The sequence below is a fragment of the Jatropha curcas genome, chromosome 1 (genome assembly GCF_041381405.1).
Source record: "Jatropha curcas cultivar XTBG-Jc1 chromosome 1, XTBG_Jcur_1.0, whole genome shotgun sequence".
Classification (NCBI taxonomy): domain Eukaryota; kingdom Viridiplantae; phylum Streptophyta; class Magnoliopsida; order Malpighiales; family Euphorbiaceae; genus Jatropha; species Jatropha curcas.
Window position 1 is genome coordinate 7,989,940 of NC_143151.1, and position 20,675 is coordinate 8,010,614.

Consider the following 20,675-nt stretch of genomic DNA (forward strand, 5'->3'; position numbering starts at 1 on the left):
ACAATCTCTAACAGAAATGGTACGCTATGAAGAGTCAAACTTGGGACACTTGATCCCAGGCAATTGTCCCGTAGACGTAACCCTAAACAGTTGAGGGTGAACCACGTAAATTTTTGTGTGTCCCATTTCTATTTTCCGCTACGTTAATTTTCTCTTAATTGGTTGAAAGGACCCAACGAATAGTATCAGAGCTGATGCCCAATAACTGGTATAAACAGCAATTACCCTTACTGTTAGGGAATCATTTGCAAATAATTGTAAGTATGAATCTAACGGTTATTAATGGTCTGTTAAATATGGTTCTGGTTTGTTAGTATATGTCATATCACAATTTAATTTCTGGATGATTCTTCACCAGAATTCTGTCTCATGCATAATCAGACACGGAAGGTCAAGTAGTTCTCATTATTGCCCAACACACTACATTTCTGAACTTGAAATATCAATCCAAAAAGAAAAAAAAAAAAAAAAGCATACGTTCTAGAAAAAGGAAATTGTTGAGTTTTAAGAACACTGGAAAGACACTTCTTAAAATATATAATTAATTCTGACATGAGCAAATCATACATAAATAATACTAATTACCCTTAAAAAAGAACACAGTCTGAATAGAATTACAATTTTCTTGGAAATAATTAATAATGAAAGAAAACTATATATGATCTTTTATTTCCCCCTTCTAACGGTTAATTATCATTTAAACACATATTTTACGATGCCAGGAATATGAATATTTGTGAAGTAATTTTCCCAATCAATAGATTTTGGATCGAAATAGAACAAATCATTCTCCACACCATTCTCTTTCGCCGCCATTCGCAATTTTTCTGTGTTCATATCATCAAATCTGCAATTATGTGATAAAGTAAATTAACAATGAAATATTTGGTAAATTATATATAAATCATTTTGTAAAAATTAATCACACGATACATACACTCCCTTGAAGAACAAGTATGGCCTATATAGTTCCACCAGTTTCATAACATAGTTGATCTTCCTACTGAGGTCACTGTACATGCCCTCAAAATGATTACAAAATGCTGTGTTTGCAAATTCCAGTCCCTGTATTAAAAGAGAGATTAGAAAAGAAACTTTTATGCTATACAGTCCGAGTGGATTAAACCACTTCGGTTATACCAAAAAAAGAAAAAGACAGATTAATCAACTTCAATATTATATATAGCATGTTTTTTTCAAAGAAATAACAAACCTTTAGCAATAACAAGTAACGGAGAGCCATGTATCTGTGAAAGCTATTCATGGTTTCTAAGACTTTAACTTTACCAACTTTGACAGGTTTCCCATCTTTACCAATCCATGGTTTTCTGGTAAAGTAGCTCAATCCGTAATCCTGAAGGTTACTGTATCTAACAGGATGTCTAACTGAAGAACCCACTTGATAAATTGCATTATCACTTGGTTCATTAGCATGAGCCACCATTGCTACAATTATTGCGTTCACCACCATATCTCCTGGTATCTGCAAAATTTATACTTAATCTCCAAAACTTTACCATCAAACAAATTAGCAAATTACTAGGTCTAAAAATATAATCTATGTTGCACCGAAACAACGTGGAAACACTAAAATGCGGAAATGTTAAAATACACAGATGGACACGAAAAATAGAATCTTAAAAAATGTGGGAAATTAAAAACATGGGAAACGCATAATTATAAAAAATATTGAATTATATTTATTAATATAAAACATAAATTATTACAAACTATCAAAGATATCCGACAATAAGCCAAGTCTAATCATAATTATTAAAGGTGCGCCCTATGAAGGTTGGAACCTTAAACATTGAAAGGCTGGCGATATTCATGAGGCAGAAGCTTTTGGTTTTGGTGCGTGCCTTTGCACAAGCACAAGGAGCAGAAAAAGGTGCATCTTTTTTTTATTTCCTTCCCTGCATAGACAGCTAGGGTTTCCTTTTATGTTTATATGATCTAGCCACCTCCGCTCTTCATATACTATATGTTTATGTAAAAAATAATAATAATAATAATAACAGAAGAAAAGAAGAAAAATATACAGATTCTCTCTTTGAATTATCAATCTCTTGCTTTTACTCTCTCTCTATTTCAATATCTTAAAATATAAGGGGTTATGCTGCAAGGTTTTTTTCTGATCTTGTTAGAACTTCAGTTATAGAGACCTTAACGATGATATTTGTTTGGATACTGAGCAAAGGGTAGGAAATTAGAGAAAATAAAGAGTAGAGAAGAAAGAGAAAATTTTTGAAGATGGGAAAAGTAATACCGAGAGAAAAGAGGCTATATAACTTTTTATTTCGTGTTTGAGAAGGACTTACCTACACTTGATGTTTTGATCTATCACTGTACCAAACCAATTAAATACATTTTTTGAGATTATTTTGAATTAAAGTAACAAGTTTCTGAAAGCGAAGACATATTTTTAAATTAATACAATTTAATTATGGAAATTGAACAAGACATTTTCAAATACTTCACTATAGAAAACGTTTCTGAAATGCGGATACAACAATCAAAGAGAAATTCGGTGCAATATGGGAAATCATTGGACTAGTAATTCGATAAGGAATATTTATCTCATATTATAAGAGGTTTAAAGTTCAAACTATGATACCCCTAAAAATCTGGTTGAAAATTTCCAATGTATTAAAAAATTATCTAATATCAATAAATCGTGAGGAAAATTGGATTTTTGTAGGAAAAAAATAAATTAAAATTTAACTCACCACATCAACAATTCCATTAATATCACCAAGAAAGCATGTAAGTCTTCCTTTCGCATACCCAACAGCCAAACTGTCAATTGTTCTACAATAACAGACAGAGATAAACACATTATTCTGTTATTTTCCTTCTGCTAATCTCTCAAGAATCAAACAGAAACTTAAATACAAGAACTAATTATATAACCATAAGGAGAATTATAGTGACATGCCTGACACCTTCAACCCAACCAGGGAAGGGTTCTTTGTAAGTGCTGGTTACAATGGTAGGTCTTACGATGACAACCGACAAATTGCCCTTTAAGTGTCCTACAAGCATCTCTCCCATTGCCTTTGTAAATACGTAAGTATTTGGCCATCCATACACCTTCGCCCTAACGATAAATGTTAATTAGTACACTAATAAAAAGATGCTTTTTTATGTACTTTTATGGTTATCCTCTCATTTCCGTTTGAATGGTTAGACAAAGATTAATTATTTTTACGTGGAAAATTGATTACACTAAAAAATCTTTCCTAAAATATCAACTTCTTAACTCAATTTTTCATTCACGGGATAAAATTAAGTGTTTCAACTGCTAAACCAAATTATATTTACGTTTAAAACACTGTTCGGATTATTCTTACCCATTACATTTGTCATCTGTTGAACTACATTTAATAGTTGTTCAACTACCTTTTTTAATACTTTTTCTGAGCCGTGGTCAGTGGGTTGGTGTCACTCTCAAAATGTGAATGCTTTAATCATACTTTTTACTATTCCCTGTCAAGATGATAAATGCATTCATTTAAAAAAATAAATTTTGGATGTCCTGGTACTTCCGTTCTGGTTGTTAATTCTGGTAGATTCAATGAAAAAAATAAATTTTCTTTTCTCCACTTATTTAGAAATGAAAAAAATATGGGAAAAAAGAAAATATGAAAGAAAATAAATTATGAGCCCCAACATCTATATTCTCTCCGATCTAAGAGAATTTGAAATTCTATTTGTTGTTTAGTGTAAATTTTTTTTATTTATCTTTTTCATTTATAAATATTTTGTTCAAAAAAGTGTAAATCGCATTATTATGATTTTAATTTTAATATACACGAATTATACATTTACACAAAATCTTAGATATTGGGTATTAATTCTAAGAATCAAATCATAAAAATCAAAAAGTTTTTTTTTTTTCCTATAACAATAAGGTGTTAATCCCTTAGAACCGTAGAGTTTAAAGATTTTTTGTCTTTCCAACAAAATGTACTTCTCAAATCAAAATTATGTTATCACTTTTACACAGTTGAAGTAGTTTATCAATCTGATAAATATCTTATTAAGCGTTACTTTGTTTTCTTCATTAAATTTTATATTTGCCGACAGTCTATAATGTAAATTACTTGCTAAGCATATGTAGAAACAACGTGTGACTTGCTATATTCACTAGTTTTTATCTAAAATTTTGTACTGAAAACTGAGCCCTATATAACAATAAGATTTGTCTATACGTATAATGCACTCAAATTGTAAATATCACTCCAGTTCGAAATATGACAAATCTCTTGGTGAAATTCAAAATGATGATGATGATGATGATATTTCGACAGGTGCTATTTTTTGACTTGTTTCAACAACAATTTTTTAAATAGTTTTTAGCATTTGGACCAGTCAAATCACTATACGTTATTTCTTATAGTATTCTGTAACATAGTGTTTGAACTAGCTTTTAGAGATTAATGTAATGTTTTATAAAAAGTTAACTCATGTGATGTTTAACTTTTAGCGTTTTATGAAAAATGACTCAAACAACTAACAGTTAAACGCTACTAAAATAATTAATTTTGCTGAATAGACCTTTTACATTGTTGGTAATATAGCGTTTAAACTAGCTTTTAAATATTAAAGTAGCATTTTATAAAAGGTTAACCCATATAATATTTAGCTTTTAACGTTTTATGAAAAGTTATTAAAGTAACTATAAATATTATCAAATCAATTAACAACTAATTTTGCTGAATAAATCTTGAATACAAATTTAATATTTTGATTTGACACTGCGAAGGTATTAATAAGGCCAAAACAAAAACCATCAACATCTGTTCTATCAGTAGATTGGTAGGTTATCTTCCTCCTATGAATTTTTATGCTTCTAAGTACTTGTCTCATGACACCTAAAATTATTTTGATTTAATTGTGATGTGTCCAAATCCAGAAAATTCAAATAGTTAATCCTTTATGTATTGCTTATATTAAAAGTTTCACATCTCTACAGTTCTTGTCCCTACCCAAACTCTGTGTAGTAGTTTTGTTTTTGCACTGAAATATTATTGTGTAAAGTCACCTAGTGAAAAATAATAATAAATATTTTCTGGTATATTTAAAAATACATTTTAATTCAACAGAATTACAGTAGTTTCAAAATTTATATAATTATATTTTCAAAATTTGATAAAACTTAATTAATAAAAATTTTTATCTCATTTATAATCATATTTAAGAATAGGTTAATATAATTTTTCTCTCATCATAAATGTATATCAGTGCTATTATAAAACATTAGGCTATTATAAATTACACTAAAAATATGTTTGATTGCATTAAATTTCATCGTAATTAACTAAATAAAACATTGTTTTTTCGATCTCGATGGCTCAACTGGCAATCTCAAATTAAGATTGTTATTACTAATTAGCTTCAGTTAGACTTTAAACTTGCAATCTTACATGCTTATAAATTTAAAAATAACTCTAATGTTATTTAACCAAAATTTATTAATAGGTATAATTTTATAAGTTAAAGGGTTAAAGTAAAAATTTCTGATGCTTAAGGTTTTTTTACGTAGGTATGTGCAGTGAAGTATAAAGGTGAATGCATTGGCTAGAAAACGTAGGTATGTGCAGTGAAGTATATATATAAATATATAGGACCAAACCTTTGGATGCCCATATCTTTCATGGCTTCCTTGATAGCTTGAGGAGTGGCCCCTTGTGATTGAAGTTCATCTAATTTGAGATCGACCAGTTTCTTCTCTTCATCAATGTCTAATCCAGAAACTCCATTAAGTGTCTCTCCATTTCCAAATGGATTTTCTAGTATCAGTCCTGACTTCTCTCCAGAAACATAAGCTGAAAAATATGGACCACCACCCTCTTTATTCTTTTCATTCTAAGATTAAGTTAATCTTATTTAACTTATTAGTTCTATATATATTGTTTTTTTATGTATATCAATAATAATATTAACTTCTATTTAAAAGCAAAAAAATAAAAATAAATTACGTTTTCTGAGCAATAATGGAATATAATATAACGTAACCAAACTTATTTCTAATATTTTCGCCGAACGGATTTGGTTAAATAGATGCATTATATTTCCACATTATTCTTACTATTATTATTATATCAGAAAAAAAAAAAAAAATATATATATATATATATATATATATATATAATCTTACCAGTGGAGACATGGATAAGAACCTTGAGCTTAACACACTTGTTGGCAAAACACATAACATGCTTAGCTCCAATTGTGTTGACTTCAAGTGCCACATCATATCTGAATAAAATAATTAATTGAAAATCAACTTAGTTTATTTTCTAAAAATAACTATGCTAAGTACTATTTTTTTTTTAATCATACCTTTCATCAAAATTGGTTGTTGCTGCTAAATTAACAATAACATCCAATTCTTTCCACATCTCCTCTCTCAAACTGGATTCTTTCACTCCCAAATCCTCATCATAAGAAATGTCACCAGTGAGAAGGACAATTTTTTCATTTATAAAAGAATTTAGATTTGCTCCGCATTTTTCTTTTAGTACTCTGAACAAGTCCTTCCCTATAATCTGAAATTAAAAAAAAAAAAAAATAAAAATAAAAAGAGAAGAAGAAAAAAAGATGATGACACCAAAAACCCATATATTTCAAGAAAAGGAAAAACCAAGAAAAAAAAAATGCGCTTAAAACAGAGACAAGTTTTTTAAACCTATCATCGTATCTTTGTCTTTTAAGAAAAGAAACAAAAATTTTCTTTTTAAATTCCTTGAACTGTTTACCTCATTGTGAAAGCGTTGAGAAGCAGACTTAGCATCTGCGGCTCTCAAAAGAAGGTACAACTTCTGCACATTTGGTTGCACTCTTAATATTTTCTCCACCATTACTGCACAATAGAAAATAACCCATAAATTAATTTTATACTCAAAAAGAAAAAATAAAAAGTAAAGAAAGAAAATGATGATTAGTACTCTTTGCTAGAAACCCAGTTGCACCAGTGATCAAAATATTCTTGTTTTCAAGAAATTGAAGAATGCTTCCAAACTCCATTTTCAGAGAGAGAGAGAGAGAGAGAGAGAGAGAGAGAGAGAGAGAGAGAGAGATGAGTTATTGAATAGGTGGGTTCGTATATTTAAATTAGAAAAGAGGACACTTTTGCTTTGGCCAAAATCCAAGTCCCATTTCATATAAGGTAGAGAGGGGACAATCATATATAGTGAAGTGGAGTACACGTTTTACATATCTGCATTCTTTGGTAGTTTATGTCATTTATTGAATTTTATTTATCTTTATATCCATATCTATATATCTGTCCAAAAATTTACTATTTAGAGAATTGATAGAAAGATAATTTACTCAATTTTTAATATGTACTAAATATGATTTACAATTTATAAATTATAAACTACAAAATATATATAGTAATTAAATAATCCGCATGCTAAATCTTCAAAATTTACAACTTTATCTCAATGTTACTGAAATTTAAATAAATAAAAAAAACAGAGAGATTTCAAATTTGACTTTTAGAGTCAAATTTAACAACAAAAGGAACAAATTCTTTTTTTTATTTATTAAAAAGGATTTTTGCTTTCATATAGAATTCAATTGGTGAATTTAGAAATTTGGCAATTGTACTATCTGTATATATTGTTTTAAATTTAAAATTTGATATAAAGTCCAACTTTTCATGATTTGTATTTTGCCGTCAAAGTTTATGGTAAGACTCAGAATGTGAATATCAAAATTTAGTCGGTTTTTTTTTTTTCGTAGGTGTGAGACCATAAATTTGATTCTTCATAAGCATATTTTACTGGAATTAAATCTCTTGATTATACCAAAAAAAAAAAAATTCAGTCTATTTCCATATAAGAGTTCTTTTTTTATGATATAATTTATTAGTAAATAATAATAATGTAAAGTGTTACCATATTCAATTAGATTAAAAACATAAAACTTATTATCATAATTAATGGAAAATTCTCTTATCTTTTAATAAATTAAAAAATTATTATTTATATTCTTTTTTATGTGTGTGAACCACCGGTATATAAACTATCTAATCTAGCTCAAGATTTAATCATAGCTAAAATTCTTCGACCCTCCTTGTAGGTGTGTTTAGTGAGATCGAACCCGAAAGCTCTTCTTACATGCCCAACCTTACGTTGCTAACTGAGCCACAACCCGTAGGTTATATATATTCTTTTATTTGAATAACAAAACAAAAAATAAAAGAGAAAATATTAGATTTTTCTGCTTGAAAATGACCTTGACAACATATATAAATCTTTATAGTAACAACTCATCTTTTAATTGATTGAACGTAAAATAATTTATTTGGTTCTTCTATACTTAGATTGCTTTTTTTAAAAAACTTTTTTTATATGATGTACACAAATGAATTCCTGCCACTATGCGCAATAGTATTAATGGATGAACAGACCACACTATAGGCTCCATTGATTGAAAATACAAATTCGCAAATTAAGATCTAAATTCTCCAACAAAATAAAATCAAATATCACGCTTTTAGGTAGTACTAAACCTTCACAAAAAAGAAAAGAACAAAAATCCTCAAGAAAGATTGCAAAAAAAGCTCCAAATATACAGGTAAAGCAACAATAACCAAAAAAAAAATAAAAATAAAAATAAAGAAAAAACAAATATGTTAGAGGAAAACAAATGCAATTTTATTAAAATCAAATAAAATATTAAAGCAAAAGAAAAAGTGAAAAAATAGAGGCCACCGCTGATTGACAGCAATATCTCCAAACTAAAACTAAGATTTAATTAAATAAAGAAAAAGGAAAAAAGAAAAAGAGGGTTCAATGTAGACGAAACTCTTGAGTTTATTATTGAGTGAGTAAGAAATATGGTTAGAGAAAACCAATGGACGTGTACTTAATACACCACTCATTTAATCAGAAGTCTTTTATTTTTTTTTATCATTATTCAATGTATTTCACTCTCTAACATATACATTTGTCTAGATATTTTAGGCTTTCAAGAAATAAATGATGAAATGAAGATAAAAAATTTGGTTTGAGGAAATGAATTTTTGGTGCGGGATGGTGGCCTACGCAGCAGAACATGAAGCAACGCTATACACAAAAATGGAACATTTATAGCTATAATATGTCCGTATTCCAACCTAACCTAACCTTTCAAAACATTTATAGCAACAACTGCCTGCGGAACGTGTGTGTCAGTGTTTAAATATAATCATGTGATAGTAATAATATGATCTACGATATGAAGAGAGAGTCAACCGGTAAAAACATTTAAATTTTATGGATGATTTCTGTAAAATTGAGAATTTGATCCCTAAAAAAAACAATTTATAGTTTATTTCAGTTCTACACTTAAATAAATAGAAAAATAATTTAGACTCTATTTATTTTCGGAAAATAATTTATTTTTGAAAAATATTTTCTAAATTACTTGCAGTATTGAAAATTAGTTAAAAAAAATATTAAAATTAGACTGAAAAATATTTTCAGTCTTCTTATAACTTGGAATATGTGATATTTTATGTGCCTTATGACTTTATTTTAATATTAATATTAAAATATAAAAGTGATCTTTTTATCATACAAGTCATTCTTTTCTCGTCCAATTCAATCAAAGTATTAATTCTTATTCATGGTTTTCAAGAAGTTCTGACAGATCGTGGATTAATTGACATTACTTCAGAAGGTTCTATTTTTACATGGGAGCAACAGTTTCAGAATATGGTTCAGATTTAGGAACGACTTGATCGAGGGCTGGCTAATGATAGATGGCAATGTCTGTTTCCAGATTATTCTTTTGGAACCCGTCCTGGTTAATAATTTACAACAACGATGTATTTTTCGATTTGACAACCATTGGTTAAGGGAACCTAATGTTTCCATTGTAGTTGATAGGGGTTGGACAATTTCAGATAATATGGAATTGATGGATTGTAAGACAATTTCAGATAATATAGGATTGATGGATCGTAAGACATCGGTAGTGCATGAGCTTATTTTATAGGATAAAACTCGAAATTTGGAATTTCGGCAGCGTAAACAGTATATCAAGCGACTTTTGGAAGATGCTAGAAACACTATGACTGATGTAGAAATTTATCAATTGCGTGAGGAATGGAATCCTTGTTGGAGCAAGAGGAAATTCGACGTAGACAACAAGCCAAGTATTTTTGGTTGAGGTATGGGGATCAAAACTCAAAATATTTCCATGCCTCTATTAAAAATCGCAGAAGATGTAACAACATTTCAAGTTTAAAAAAATGCAGCTAATGATTGGATTTATGATAGAGCTGGAATTTAGACATTGGTGTTAGACTACTTTCATAATCTGTGTTTTGGAACTTCCGTTAATGCTTCTCGCATAACTGGTTTGCTTGATTAACAGATTTCAAATGTTGATAATACTTGTTGTTGTGGAAATTGGGCTTTTTCTACCAAATTTAAAACAATTTGTGAATTACTGTACTGATTAACTACACCAGGTAAATTCCCAGATAAGTGGAGGAGTTATAAACGATCTCACTTAAAATCCACTTGCCTTGCACTAAATTTGTGTCGTTTGACAGAATTTACCTAGACATGCAATTAATCAGACAACAACCACCAAAATATTTTTGCCCAACAATAGCTATTAAATAAATAAAGTTAAAGCAATAAATAAGAGAGAACACCAGAATTTTAACGAGGTTTGGGCAATTTTGCCTACGTCCTCAGACACTACCAAATTTACATTTCACTGAAGAAATATACAAATTGAGAGAGGAAAGAAACTTTTCCAACTCACTAGGTATTGAAAGACAAGTTGGGATGATTAAAATGAAGAAACTAGGCTCCTTTTTATAGCTAAAATGAACCCCTCTCCCTTCCTAAAATCTCAATGTGGGATATTTGCCACATAACCAACAATCTCCACCTTGGGGAAAATCCCACCAATGCAAGCTTCTGCTCGATCTCTCACAAATTTGCAATGTCTACAAATGCGCTTGGTCATGCCAAACTTTAATTTTTAACAATATTAATCAAGTCCAAACAGTATTTGAACTTGACAGCTGTCACCACTTTTGTCAACATATCAACAGGATTCTCAGCAGTCTGAATCTTTTGGAGTTGAACCTGTCCTTCCTTTAGAATTTCTCTAACAAAATGAAATCGAACGTCGATATGCTTCGTTCTTGAATGATAAACTTGGTTCTTTGCCAAGTGAATAGCACTTTGGCTATCGCAATGTACAACAATGTTATTTTGCCTAATTCCCAATTCATCAAGCAATCCTTGAAGCCAAATTGCTTTCTTCAAGTCTCTGTAACTGCCATATACTCTGCCTCTATTGTAGACAAAGCCACTATTGACTGTAAAGTAGACTTCCAACTAACTGGTGCTTTTGCAAGAGTAAACACATAACCAGTAGTTGATCGATGTTTATCCAAATCACTGGCAAAATCATAATCACAGTATCCGATTATGCGTTGACCACTATTCTTATTCTGCTCAAAAATCAATCTAACATCCACGGTGTTCAGAAGGTACCGCAGAATCCATTTCTCAACTTGCCAATGATCCTTGCCAGGATCATGCATGTATTTGCTCATAACTCCAACTGCCTGTGAAATGCCTGGTCTTGTACACACCATAGCATATATCAAGCTGCCTACAACATTTGTATAGGGAACTTTTGACATGTATTCTCATTCTGCATCATTTTTTGGCAACTAAGCTGTATTGAGTTTGAAATGAGGAGCAAGAGGTGTACTAATAGGCTTGATTTTGTCATCCATACAAAAACGCTTTAGTATCTTTCTCAGATATTGCTTCTGATTCAGACAAAGTATCCCCAATTTCCTATCTCTGGTTATCTCGACGCCGAGAATCCGTTTTTGCTTCGCCTAGATCTTTCATTTCAAATTCTTGATTCAACTGATTCTTCAAATTCTCAATTTTTTCTTTATTCTTTGAAGCTATCAACATATCATTAACATACAAAAGTAGATAAATGAAAGAGCCATCTTGTAGCTCGCACAAATACATACAATGATCGTATTTGCTTCTTGTGTACTTTTGCCCTTGCACAAACTTATCAAATCGCTTGTACCACTGCCTTGGAGATTGCTTCAATCCATAAAGTGATTTTTCTAGTTTGCATACCATATTTTCCTTTCCAGCAACTTTGAATCCTTCTGGCTGAGTCATGTAGATTTCCTCTTCCAGATCTCCATGTAAAAACGCAGTTTTTACATCCAATTGAACTAGTTCCAAATCAAACTGGGCTACCAAGGCTAACAAAATCCGAATGGAGGAATGTTTTACAACTGGAGAAAACACTTCATTATAATCAATTCCCTCCGTTTGAGCGTAGCCTTTAGCTACCAACCTTACCTGATAGTGAACAATGTCTCTGTCAGGAAATCCTTCTTTCTTTGCATATACCCATTTGCATCCGATTGCCTTCTTTCCCTTTGGTGGATCAACTAAGTTCCACGTCTGATTCTTATAAAAGGACTTCATTTCATCTTCCATAGCTTTTCTCCACTTTAATTCGTTTGAACTTTTGATAGCTTCATTAAAAGTGGATGGAATGCTATCATCTGCAATTAAAGATGCATAGGCCACCATATCGCCAAAACGAGCAGGCTTTCTTATAGATCTTCTTCGCCTATCAAGTGCAATTGACTCAAGTTGCTGTGGAGGTTCTTGGAGTTGAACCTCCTCTTTATCTGAACCTCCTTCTACCTTAGGAGTTTCTACGGGTTCAGTACCTGTCACTAGGATTTTTCTATCAAACTCCACCTATTGTGGAGTACCATCTGACTGCTCTACTGTCACCTTTTTTAACATGGTAGATTCATCAAAAGCGACATCTCTGCTAAAGATTATTATTTTTTATTTTGTACACCATAGTCGATAGCCTTTAACACCTGTGCTTATCCCCATGAAAATGGCTTTCTTAGCTCTTGGATCCAGCTTCGATTCCTGAACATGATAGTATGCAGTGGAACTAAATACACGTAAGGAATCATAATCATTAGCAGGTTCTCCACACCATAACTCTATAGGTGTTTTGCCACCAATAGCAGTTGATGGTAATCGATTAATGAGATGGCACGCATATGACAAAGCCTCAGCTTAAAATTTCTTGTCTAACCCAACATTAGACAACATACACCGAACTTTCTCCAGCAACGTTCGGTTCATGCGTTCTGACACCCCATTCTGCTGTGGTGTATTTCTAACTGTGAAGTGCCGAACAATGCCTTCATCTGCGCAGATTTTATCAAAAGCATCATTTTTGTATTCTCCTCCATTGTCTGTTCAGAGACATTTGATGCGTCTGCCCGTCTGAGTTTCCACCAATTTTTTCCATTTAAGGAAAACTCCTAGCACTTCATCTTTTAACTTCAAAGTATGCACCCAAACCCTTCGAGAGAAATCATCGACAAAGGTCACATAATAATGTTTGCCACCCAAATAAGTCATTGTAGAGGGTCCCCATACATCAGAGTGAACATAGTCCAAAATACCCTTGGTATTATGGATTCCGATGCCAAATTTCACTCTTAACTGCTTTCCTTTGGTGCAATGCTTACAGAAGTCCAACTTGTAGGTTTTGACATCTTTCAATAATCCCTGATCTGACAATATTTTCAAGGATTTTTCACCTGCATGTCCCAAACGCCTATGCCACAATCTAGTTGTTTCCAACTCTTTGTCATCACTAGAAACAACTGCTGCTGTCGATCCAATAATTGTATTACCCTGATAGTAGTACAAATTATTCCTTCTCCGAACTCCTTTCATCACCACAAGTGCACCCGAGATGACTTTCATCATTCCATCTTTCGCAATTATAATGAGTCCTTTTGATTCTAGGACTCCCACTGAAATGAGATTCTTTGTCAAACTCGGTACATATCGAACATCAGTCTGGATCCTGATCGACCCATTATGATTCTTCAAATGGATTGAACCAATCTCTTCTGTGTAGTAAGGAACATTATTTGCAGTATAGACAACTTCATTTTCAAGTTCTTTAAAGTCAAAAAACCAGTCTCGATGGGGACTCATATGATGACTGCATGCAGAGTCTAGCAGCCATGCCTCACCAGAACTTGTCGAATTTGCTGATGAATTGTCTATAGATGCCATGATAGCTAATGAGAAGTCTGAGTCTGCATCATCATACCCAGCTATGTTTGAATCAATAACAGCTTTGCCTTTGGCTTTCAGCTTTGGACAATCTTTCTTCCAGTGACCTTTCTCACGACAAAAGGCACACTCATCTTTTTCAACTCTGGCTTTTGAATAGGATCTACTTTTCTTTCCCCCTTTCTTTTGGCTTCGTGAACGGCCTCTAACCATTAGAGCTTCTACTTCAGTTGCCTTTTCCTTCTTTTCTATCTTTCTCAATTCATGGCTGTAAAGATCAGCACAAACTTCATGAAAGTCACATCTTTATTCCCGTGGATTAGAGTCATTGTAAGAAAGTCAAATTCATCAGGAAGAGATGCCAGCAATAACATTGCCAAATCTTCGTCTGCAAATGTCACATCCAAATTGAACAAATCAGCCACCAACTGATTAAACTTTGTGATGTGTTCATTCATAGTGATACCAGGAACATAATTGAAGCGATACAATTTCTTTTTCATAAAGAGTTTGTTCTTATCGTTTTTCTTCAAAAATTTATCCTCCAATGCCTTCCACAATCTGTTTGCAGAAGTTTCTTTCGAGAAAGCATATTTTTGCTCTCTAGAAGGACACGATCGAATTGTACCACATGCCAGACGATTGATGATCCTCCATTCACTCTCCTCCATCTTGTTTGGTTTCTCGTCTTCAATAGCAACATCTAGACCTTGCTGAAAGAGAGCGTCTAGAAGTTTGCTCTGCCACATGCCGAAATGACCGGTGCCATAAAAAATCTCCACTGTAAATCTTGCATTTGATACAACATTTCTTACTAAGGTCGATGCTATAGCAGGTGTGGTATTTTTCTTTCCGTCTGCCATTTCTGCTTTAAATATTTAATAGCTATAAAATCAATTTTCAAAATGCGGAACACAAACAAGGAACCTTTTTTATGTGGCAGATCAGACTATGCTGCAACCACAGTGAATACTTAGTGACTTTGGCTCTGATACCACTTGTTGTGGAAATTGAGCTTTTTCCACCAAATTTAAAATAATTTGTGAATTACTGTACTGAGTAACTACACTAGGTAAATTCCCAGATAAGTGGAGGAGTCACAAACAGTCTGCCTTGGACTAAATTCGTGTCGTTTGACAGAATTTACCTAGACATGCAATTAGTCAGACCATAACCACCAAAATATTTTTGCCCAACAATAGCTATTAAATAAATAAAGAAAAAGCAATAAAGAAGAGAGAACACCAAAATTTTAATGAGGTTCGGGAAATTTTGCGTAATATTTGACTAAAGAAATATACAAATTGAGAGACGAGAGAAACTTGTCTAACCCACTAAGTATTGGAAGACAAGTTGGGATGATTTAAATGAAGAAACTAGGCTCCTTTTTATAGCCAAAAAGAGCCCCTCTCCCTTCCTAAAATCCCGATGTGGGATATTTGCCACATAACCAACACTTGTTTCATTGCATCATTTCATATTGGTGAATTTAAAAATGTTTTTCAAATGCATCCGGATAAATTTCCAGGTCCGGATGGACTGAATGCTGCTTTTTATCAGAGGTTTTGGAATATGATTGGCTATGCTATTTTTTCTAGTTGTGTCACTTGGTTGGAGGAGGATAAATTTCTAAATACCTTATGTGATACTCTCATTGTTTTAATTCAAAAAAAGAATAATGCTAAATATGTGTCTAATTTTCGCCCTATATCCCTTTGTAATGTTTTATATAAAATAGTCTCTAAAGTCTTAGCAAATAGACTAAAAAAATTTTTAGTCCAAGTTGTGTCTAGTATAGCACCGGTAGATTGATAACTAATAATATTGTTGTACCATTTGAGACTATTCATGGTATGAAACGTCTTAGGGGTAGTAAGGGAGTTACTAATTTAAAAATAGACATTTTGAAGGCATATGACAATGTTGTTTTTAAAAGAAATGCTTCTTAGGTTAGTTTCCTTAGAAAAATGGGTTGGATAGATGATGATGTGTGCTTATAGTGTGCAGTACTCTATTTTATGTAATGATGAAGTTATAGGTCATATTAATCCTGGTCCTAGTATTAGACAAGGAGATCCCCTTTCTCCTTATCTTTTTATTTTATATTCTGAGGGTCTGTAAGTAATGCTGAGAGAAGCAGAAATTCATGGATGGATTCATGGTTGTAGGGCAAGCATAAAATGTCCAAGAGTTTCTCACTTGTTATTTGCGGATGATTCATTATTCTTTATTAAGGCTAATAAGAACAAAAGTAGAAAGATTAAATATATCTTAATAGAATATGAATCTGCTTCGGGACAATCAATTAATTTCCAAAAATCAAGCATCGTGTTTAGTCCTAATGTTTCACAGGATCTAAAGCTGGTCATTTCAGGAATTTTGGGCGTTTTATCACCTTTAGATGGTGGCACGTATTTGGGGCTTCCTTCCTTTATAGGTAGGAATAAGAAACAAATCTTTTATTTCTCAAAGGATAAGCTTTGGAAACAAGTTAATGGGTGGCAAAATAGACTAGTATCTAGAGCTGGTAAGGAAGTTCTTTTAAAATCTATTACATAGGCTATGCCCACCTATGCTATGAGTGCCTTTCATTTGCCTTTGTCTATTTGTAGTGACTCTTAAAAAATTATGAATCCATATTGGTGGGGTAGTAAAAGGGGTGGAAATCATAAGATCCATTGGATATTGTGGGATACGATGTGTAAGAGCAAATGAGATGGAGGGTTGGGTTTAAAAGATATGCAGTGTTTTAATATTTCTATATTAAGCAAGGGTGGAGGTTGTTAACCAATACTATTACTCTTTTATATCGGATTTACAAAGCTAAATATTTTTCCAATGAGGATTTTTTATCAACTTCTTTAGGGTGAACCCCAGATTTATTTGGAAGAGTGTGTTCTTAGCTAAAGAAGTCTTAAAACAGGGTATTCGATGGCTTGTTGTAAATGGTGAGAGAATTTCAGTTTTAATTAATCCTTGGATTCCAAAAGACGGTAGTTTTGTAGCTGATGATGGGATGTTTTTATTGATCTATATTTGAAGGTTAGTGATTTATGAGTTATGGAAAGAGGACTTGGAATGTTGTCAAAATTATTGAGAGATTTACTATGCTTGATATACGGGCTATATTGACAATACCATCAAGTTTACATCATAGAAAGGACGAGACCATTGGCATTATGATAAGAGAGGTGTGTTTTCAGTGAAATCTTGTTATTATCTTTGTCAAAGGGTCTTGGGTAGAATTGATAATGAGAGAGAAGAAGGTATTTGGAGTAGGATTTGGAGATTAAAAATCCCTCCAAAAGTTTTTTTTATGGAGAGCTCTTAAAAATATTTTGCCAACAAAAACAAAGTTATTTGAGAGAGGGGTTGATGTGGATATAATGTGTAATTTTTATGATGGAGGAGGATTTGGATCATATTTTAATGAAACGCCCAAATATAAAAGAAGTTTTGTTGCTAATGGCTTTATTCCTAATCAAAATATAGCGTTTAAGCAATTTGTTTTGCAAGTTTTGGATTCTAATGATGTTGCTTTAATTTGCAAACTGGTTTTTGTTGCTTGGAAATTTTGGTATACGAGGAATCATTTCACTTGGAATCAATGTATGTTGTGTACAAGTTCTATTTGTCAATCTATCACTAATGCATTGACAGATTAGAGATCATCATTGTCACTAAACCATCATGTCCATTCATTGCATGGAAAGCCTCCCTATTTTAGGTAACCAACTGCTGCACCTATTATATGGAATATTTTTATAGATGGGGCTATATTTTTCAATTTGAGCATCTCAGGATTTAGGCTTATGGTTAGGACGGTTCTTAATGGCTTTATCAGGCAGATACCAAGGTTGCTATGAAGTTTTGATTGTAGAGGCATTGGCTTTAAGGTCGACCTTGGATTGGCTAGAATCTAATATTCGTGGGCCTAGTTGCATTTTCGCATATTCACAACAACTAGTGTTTGCATTACTTTCATCTAACTTTGATTCTTCCCTTTTTGGTTTGATTATTAATGATTGTCCATTGGTTTTTAAATCATATGTTGGATGTGTCCATACGATAGATTTGAACACAAGCTAATATAAGAGCTTACTCTTTAGCACGAGCTTCCTATCAATATGTTAGTTTCCAAATTTAGGAAAATACACCTCCTTGTTTGTATTCACTTTTTAATTCCTAATGCAAATTTTTTTTGCTCTTAAAAAAAATTATATATTGATGTATGCATTTCATGTATATAAATTACACCTTTTTATCATTTAGATTAGTTCAATTAAAGGCACTTTGAATAAATTAAATTTAGTTTTGCATGCATTGTAAATATTTTGCATCCATTTTGTCTTATAGTGCAGGTCTCATCTCTTCTTGGGGAAACCCAAAAGCAAAGGCATTACAGTAATTTTAGGCCAATAAAAAAAGGACAGATTTGTAGTCGATTCAAACGGCTGGTCTCTCAAACATGTTTATCTACTCAAGAGTCAAAAGCACCTATCCAAAAGCACGACCTTTCCTACGGTCGTGTTTTCTCTCCTCATAAGCCAGAAGACTCATGACAAACAGCACAGCCTTGCAAATAACCATATAAATTGAAGAAACAATATGCGATCTAAGCATTTCTTAAAGTTGGGTTTCATCTATGGAACTCTATTCGCAGCTGGGCCATATGTCAAGCCATGTGCTCTTTGAAGTCCGAAGCCAGCAAGCAAGACACGACGCTAGGTCTGACGGAGCTTTTCCTTTTGTGGCACTAAAAGCAAGAGATTCGATTAGGGACTGTCTGAATTTCCCTCCCATCAACACCTAGACTATAAAAAGGAAATGATGAAATTAGATGACAATAAGAAAGCTAGGAATACTCAGAAAAGAAAAGGAAAAAGAAACCCTAGAGGGAGAGCTGGTTGGAAGTAAAGAAAGAATCTTCCTTCTCTTTCCTATTGGGTTTGCTCAAAGAATCCACTCCATAGTTAACAAGAAAAAGTAGAGTCTGCCTCTATTTTTATTGTTGACAAAGGATGACTCTAGAGCCTACTTTTCTTCTGAATCCCAGATTAAGAAATTTGAGAATGTTGAGTAAGTAGTTCCTTAACTAGTGTTGGGTAAAGACCCATTTGAACATAATATTTGTAATCATTTTTCCTTATTTTAATCCAAATTGATATTTTCTTGATTTATGTGTGGTGCGCTTAATGCTTATTGGTATGTAGAGCTTCATGCTTGTATGTATGAATATGAAAGAGAGGGTGAAGAATCAAAAGGTGAAACCTCTCTTTGGATTGACCCATATGAAAACCTGAAAAATAGACTCAGAAATGAGCTAATACCTTAAGGAATTAGGGAGAATCACAAAGACTAATGGGTTGAGATCATCACTAAACCACGAAAGTAGGTATTTTAATGATCTCGGCACGTTTTCCTTCCCTTCAAGATGCATCTCCTAATGGATTAAAAATGGAAACTTAAATCAGATATAGATATTCAATGGTATCATTCCCAAAACTAATGTTTTCTTTTACTTGAATACATTAATCTAGATAGCTTGATTTTCATTTTACTAGTTCAAATCTTTTCTTTTTCTTTAGTTCATTTAGATTTGAAAGAAACAATCATCTATTCTTAATTCAAATTGGATTAAAACCTAATACTCAGTCCCCATTATCCCTGGGGATAATGTTATTTTTTGTATCTGAACTTATGATTTTTTTTTTCTATTTTGGTGTTTGAATAGAAAAAACTATTAATTGAGCGTACGGACTTTGTGAAACCCACTTTTACCTAGCTGGACAACTTGAATTTCAATAAAATATATATATATATATATATATATATATATATATATATATATATATATATATATATATATATATATATATATATATATATATATATATATATACTAATTTTATTTATTATGATAATTAAATGAGATTACTATGACAATTTCTAAACAGTTGCCATGTTGGCATCATGATGTAATATTAAATGTTTGGCTAAATAAGCGTTCAATTAGGTAAAAGTGGGCTCACATAGTCCTAATGTATATTCCGATTGTACTCTATCAAGAGACACTAAATTGAAAAAAAATTAAAAGTTCAGACATTCAATTAATAGCATTTTCCGTGCAAACACCAAAATTGAAAAAAAAAAATCACAAATTCAAGCACAAAAAATAACATTATTCCTTATCCTTGTAGATGATATCTTATTATGCTACTTGAACCTTGTTGAACCCATTTTGTGAGTTTTTAAATTTAGGTTTTATATTTTGGGTTTGGCTTGGATTTTATTGGGACCTAATTAATATTATTTTTGGTTATTAATTGATTAATTAATTTCTATTAATTAATTAATTAATTAATTAAAAGAAAGAGATAAAGAAGATCTAATCTGCAGTTAAGCAAGCACTCCTTAAGTGGTTTTTCACGTACAGGAAGGTGGGACACTAAAGAAACTAATGGAAATGTGTGTCCGTGGATACTTTTGGTAATCACCCGTGAAGCTTATAGAAGGAGCAAGGGAACCCTAACAAGAGGCAAT

General features: G+C 32.0%; 1 protein-coding gene across 1 annotated transcript; it reads right to left on the reverse strand.

Annotated features, from left to right (window-relative positions):
• Positions 1–525: 525 nt before the first annotated feature.
• On the reverse strand, positions 526–7,174 carry LOC105629793 (fatty acyl-CoA reductase 3). The gene is made up of 10 exons (XM_089724562.1): positions 6,954–7,174; positions 6,765–6,868; positions 6,349–6,554; positions 6,164–6,264; positions 5,639–5,831; positions 2,939–3,100; positions 2,730–2,811; positions 1,214–1,483; positions 938–1,065; positions 526–847 (listed from the first exon to the last, which is right to left on the reverse strand). Exons 1-10 carry the CDS (start codon positions 7,030–7,032, stop codon positions 694–696), a joined length of 1,479 nt encoding a protein of 492 aa, XP_089580688.1. The 5' UTR covers positions 7,033–7,174; the 3' UTR covers positions 526–693.
• Between the last annotated feature and the right edge of the window lie 13,501 nt (positions 7,175–20,675).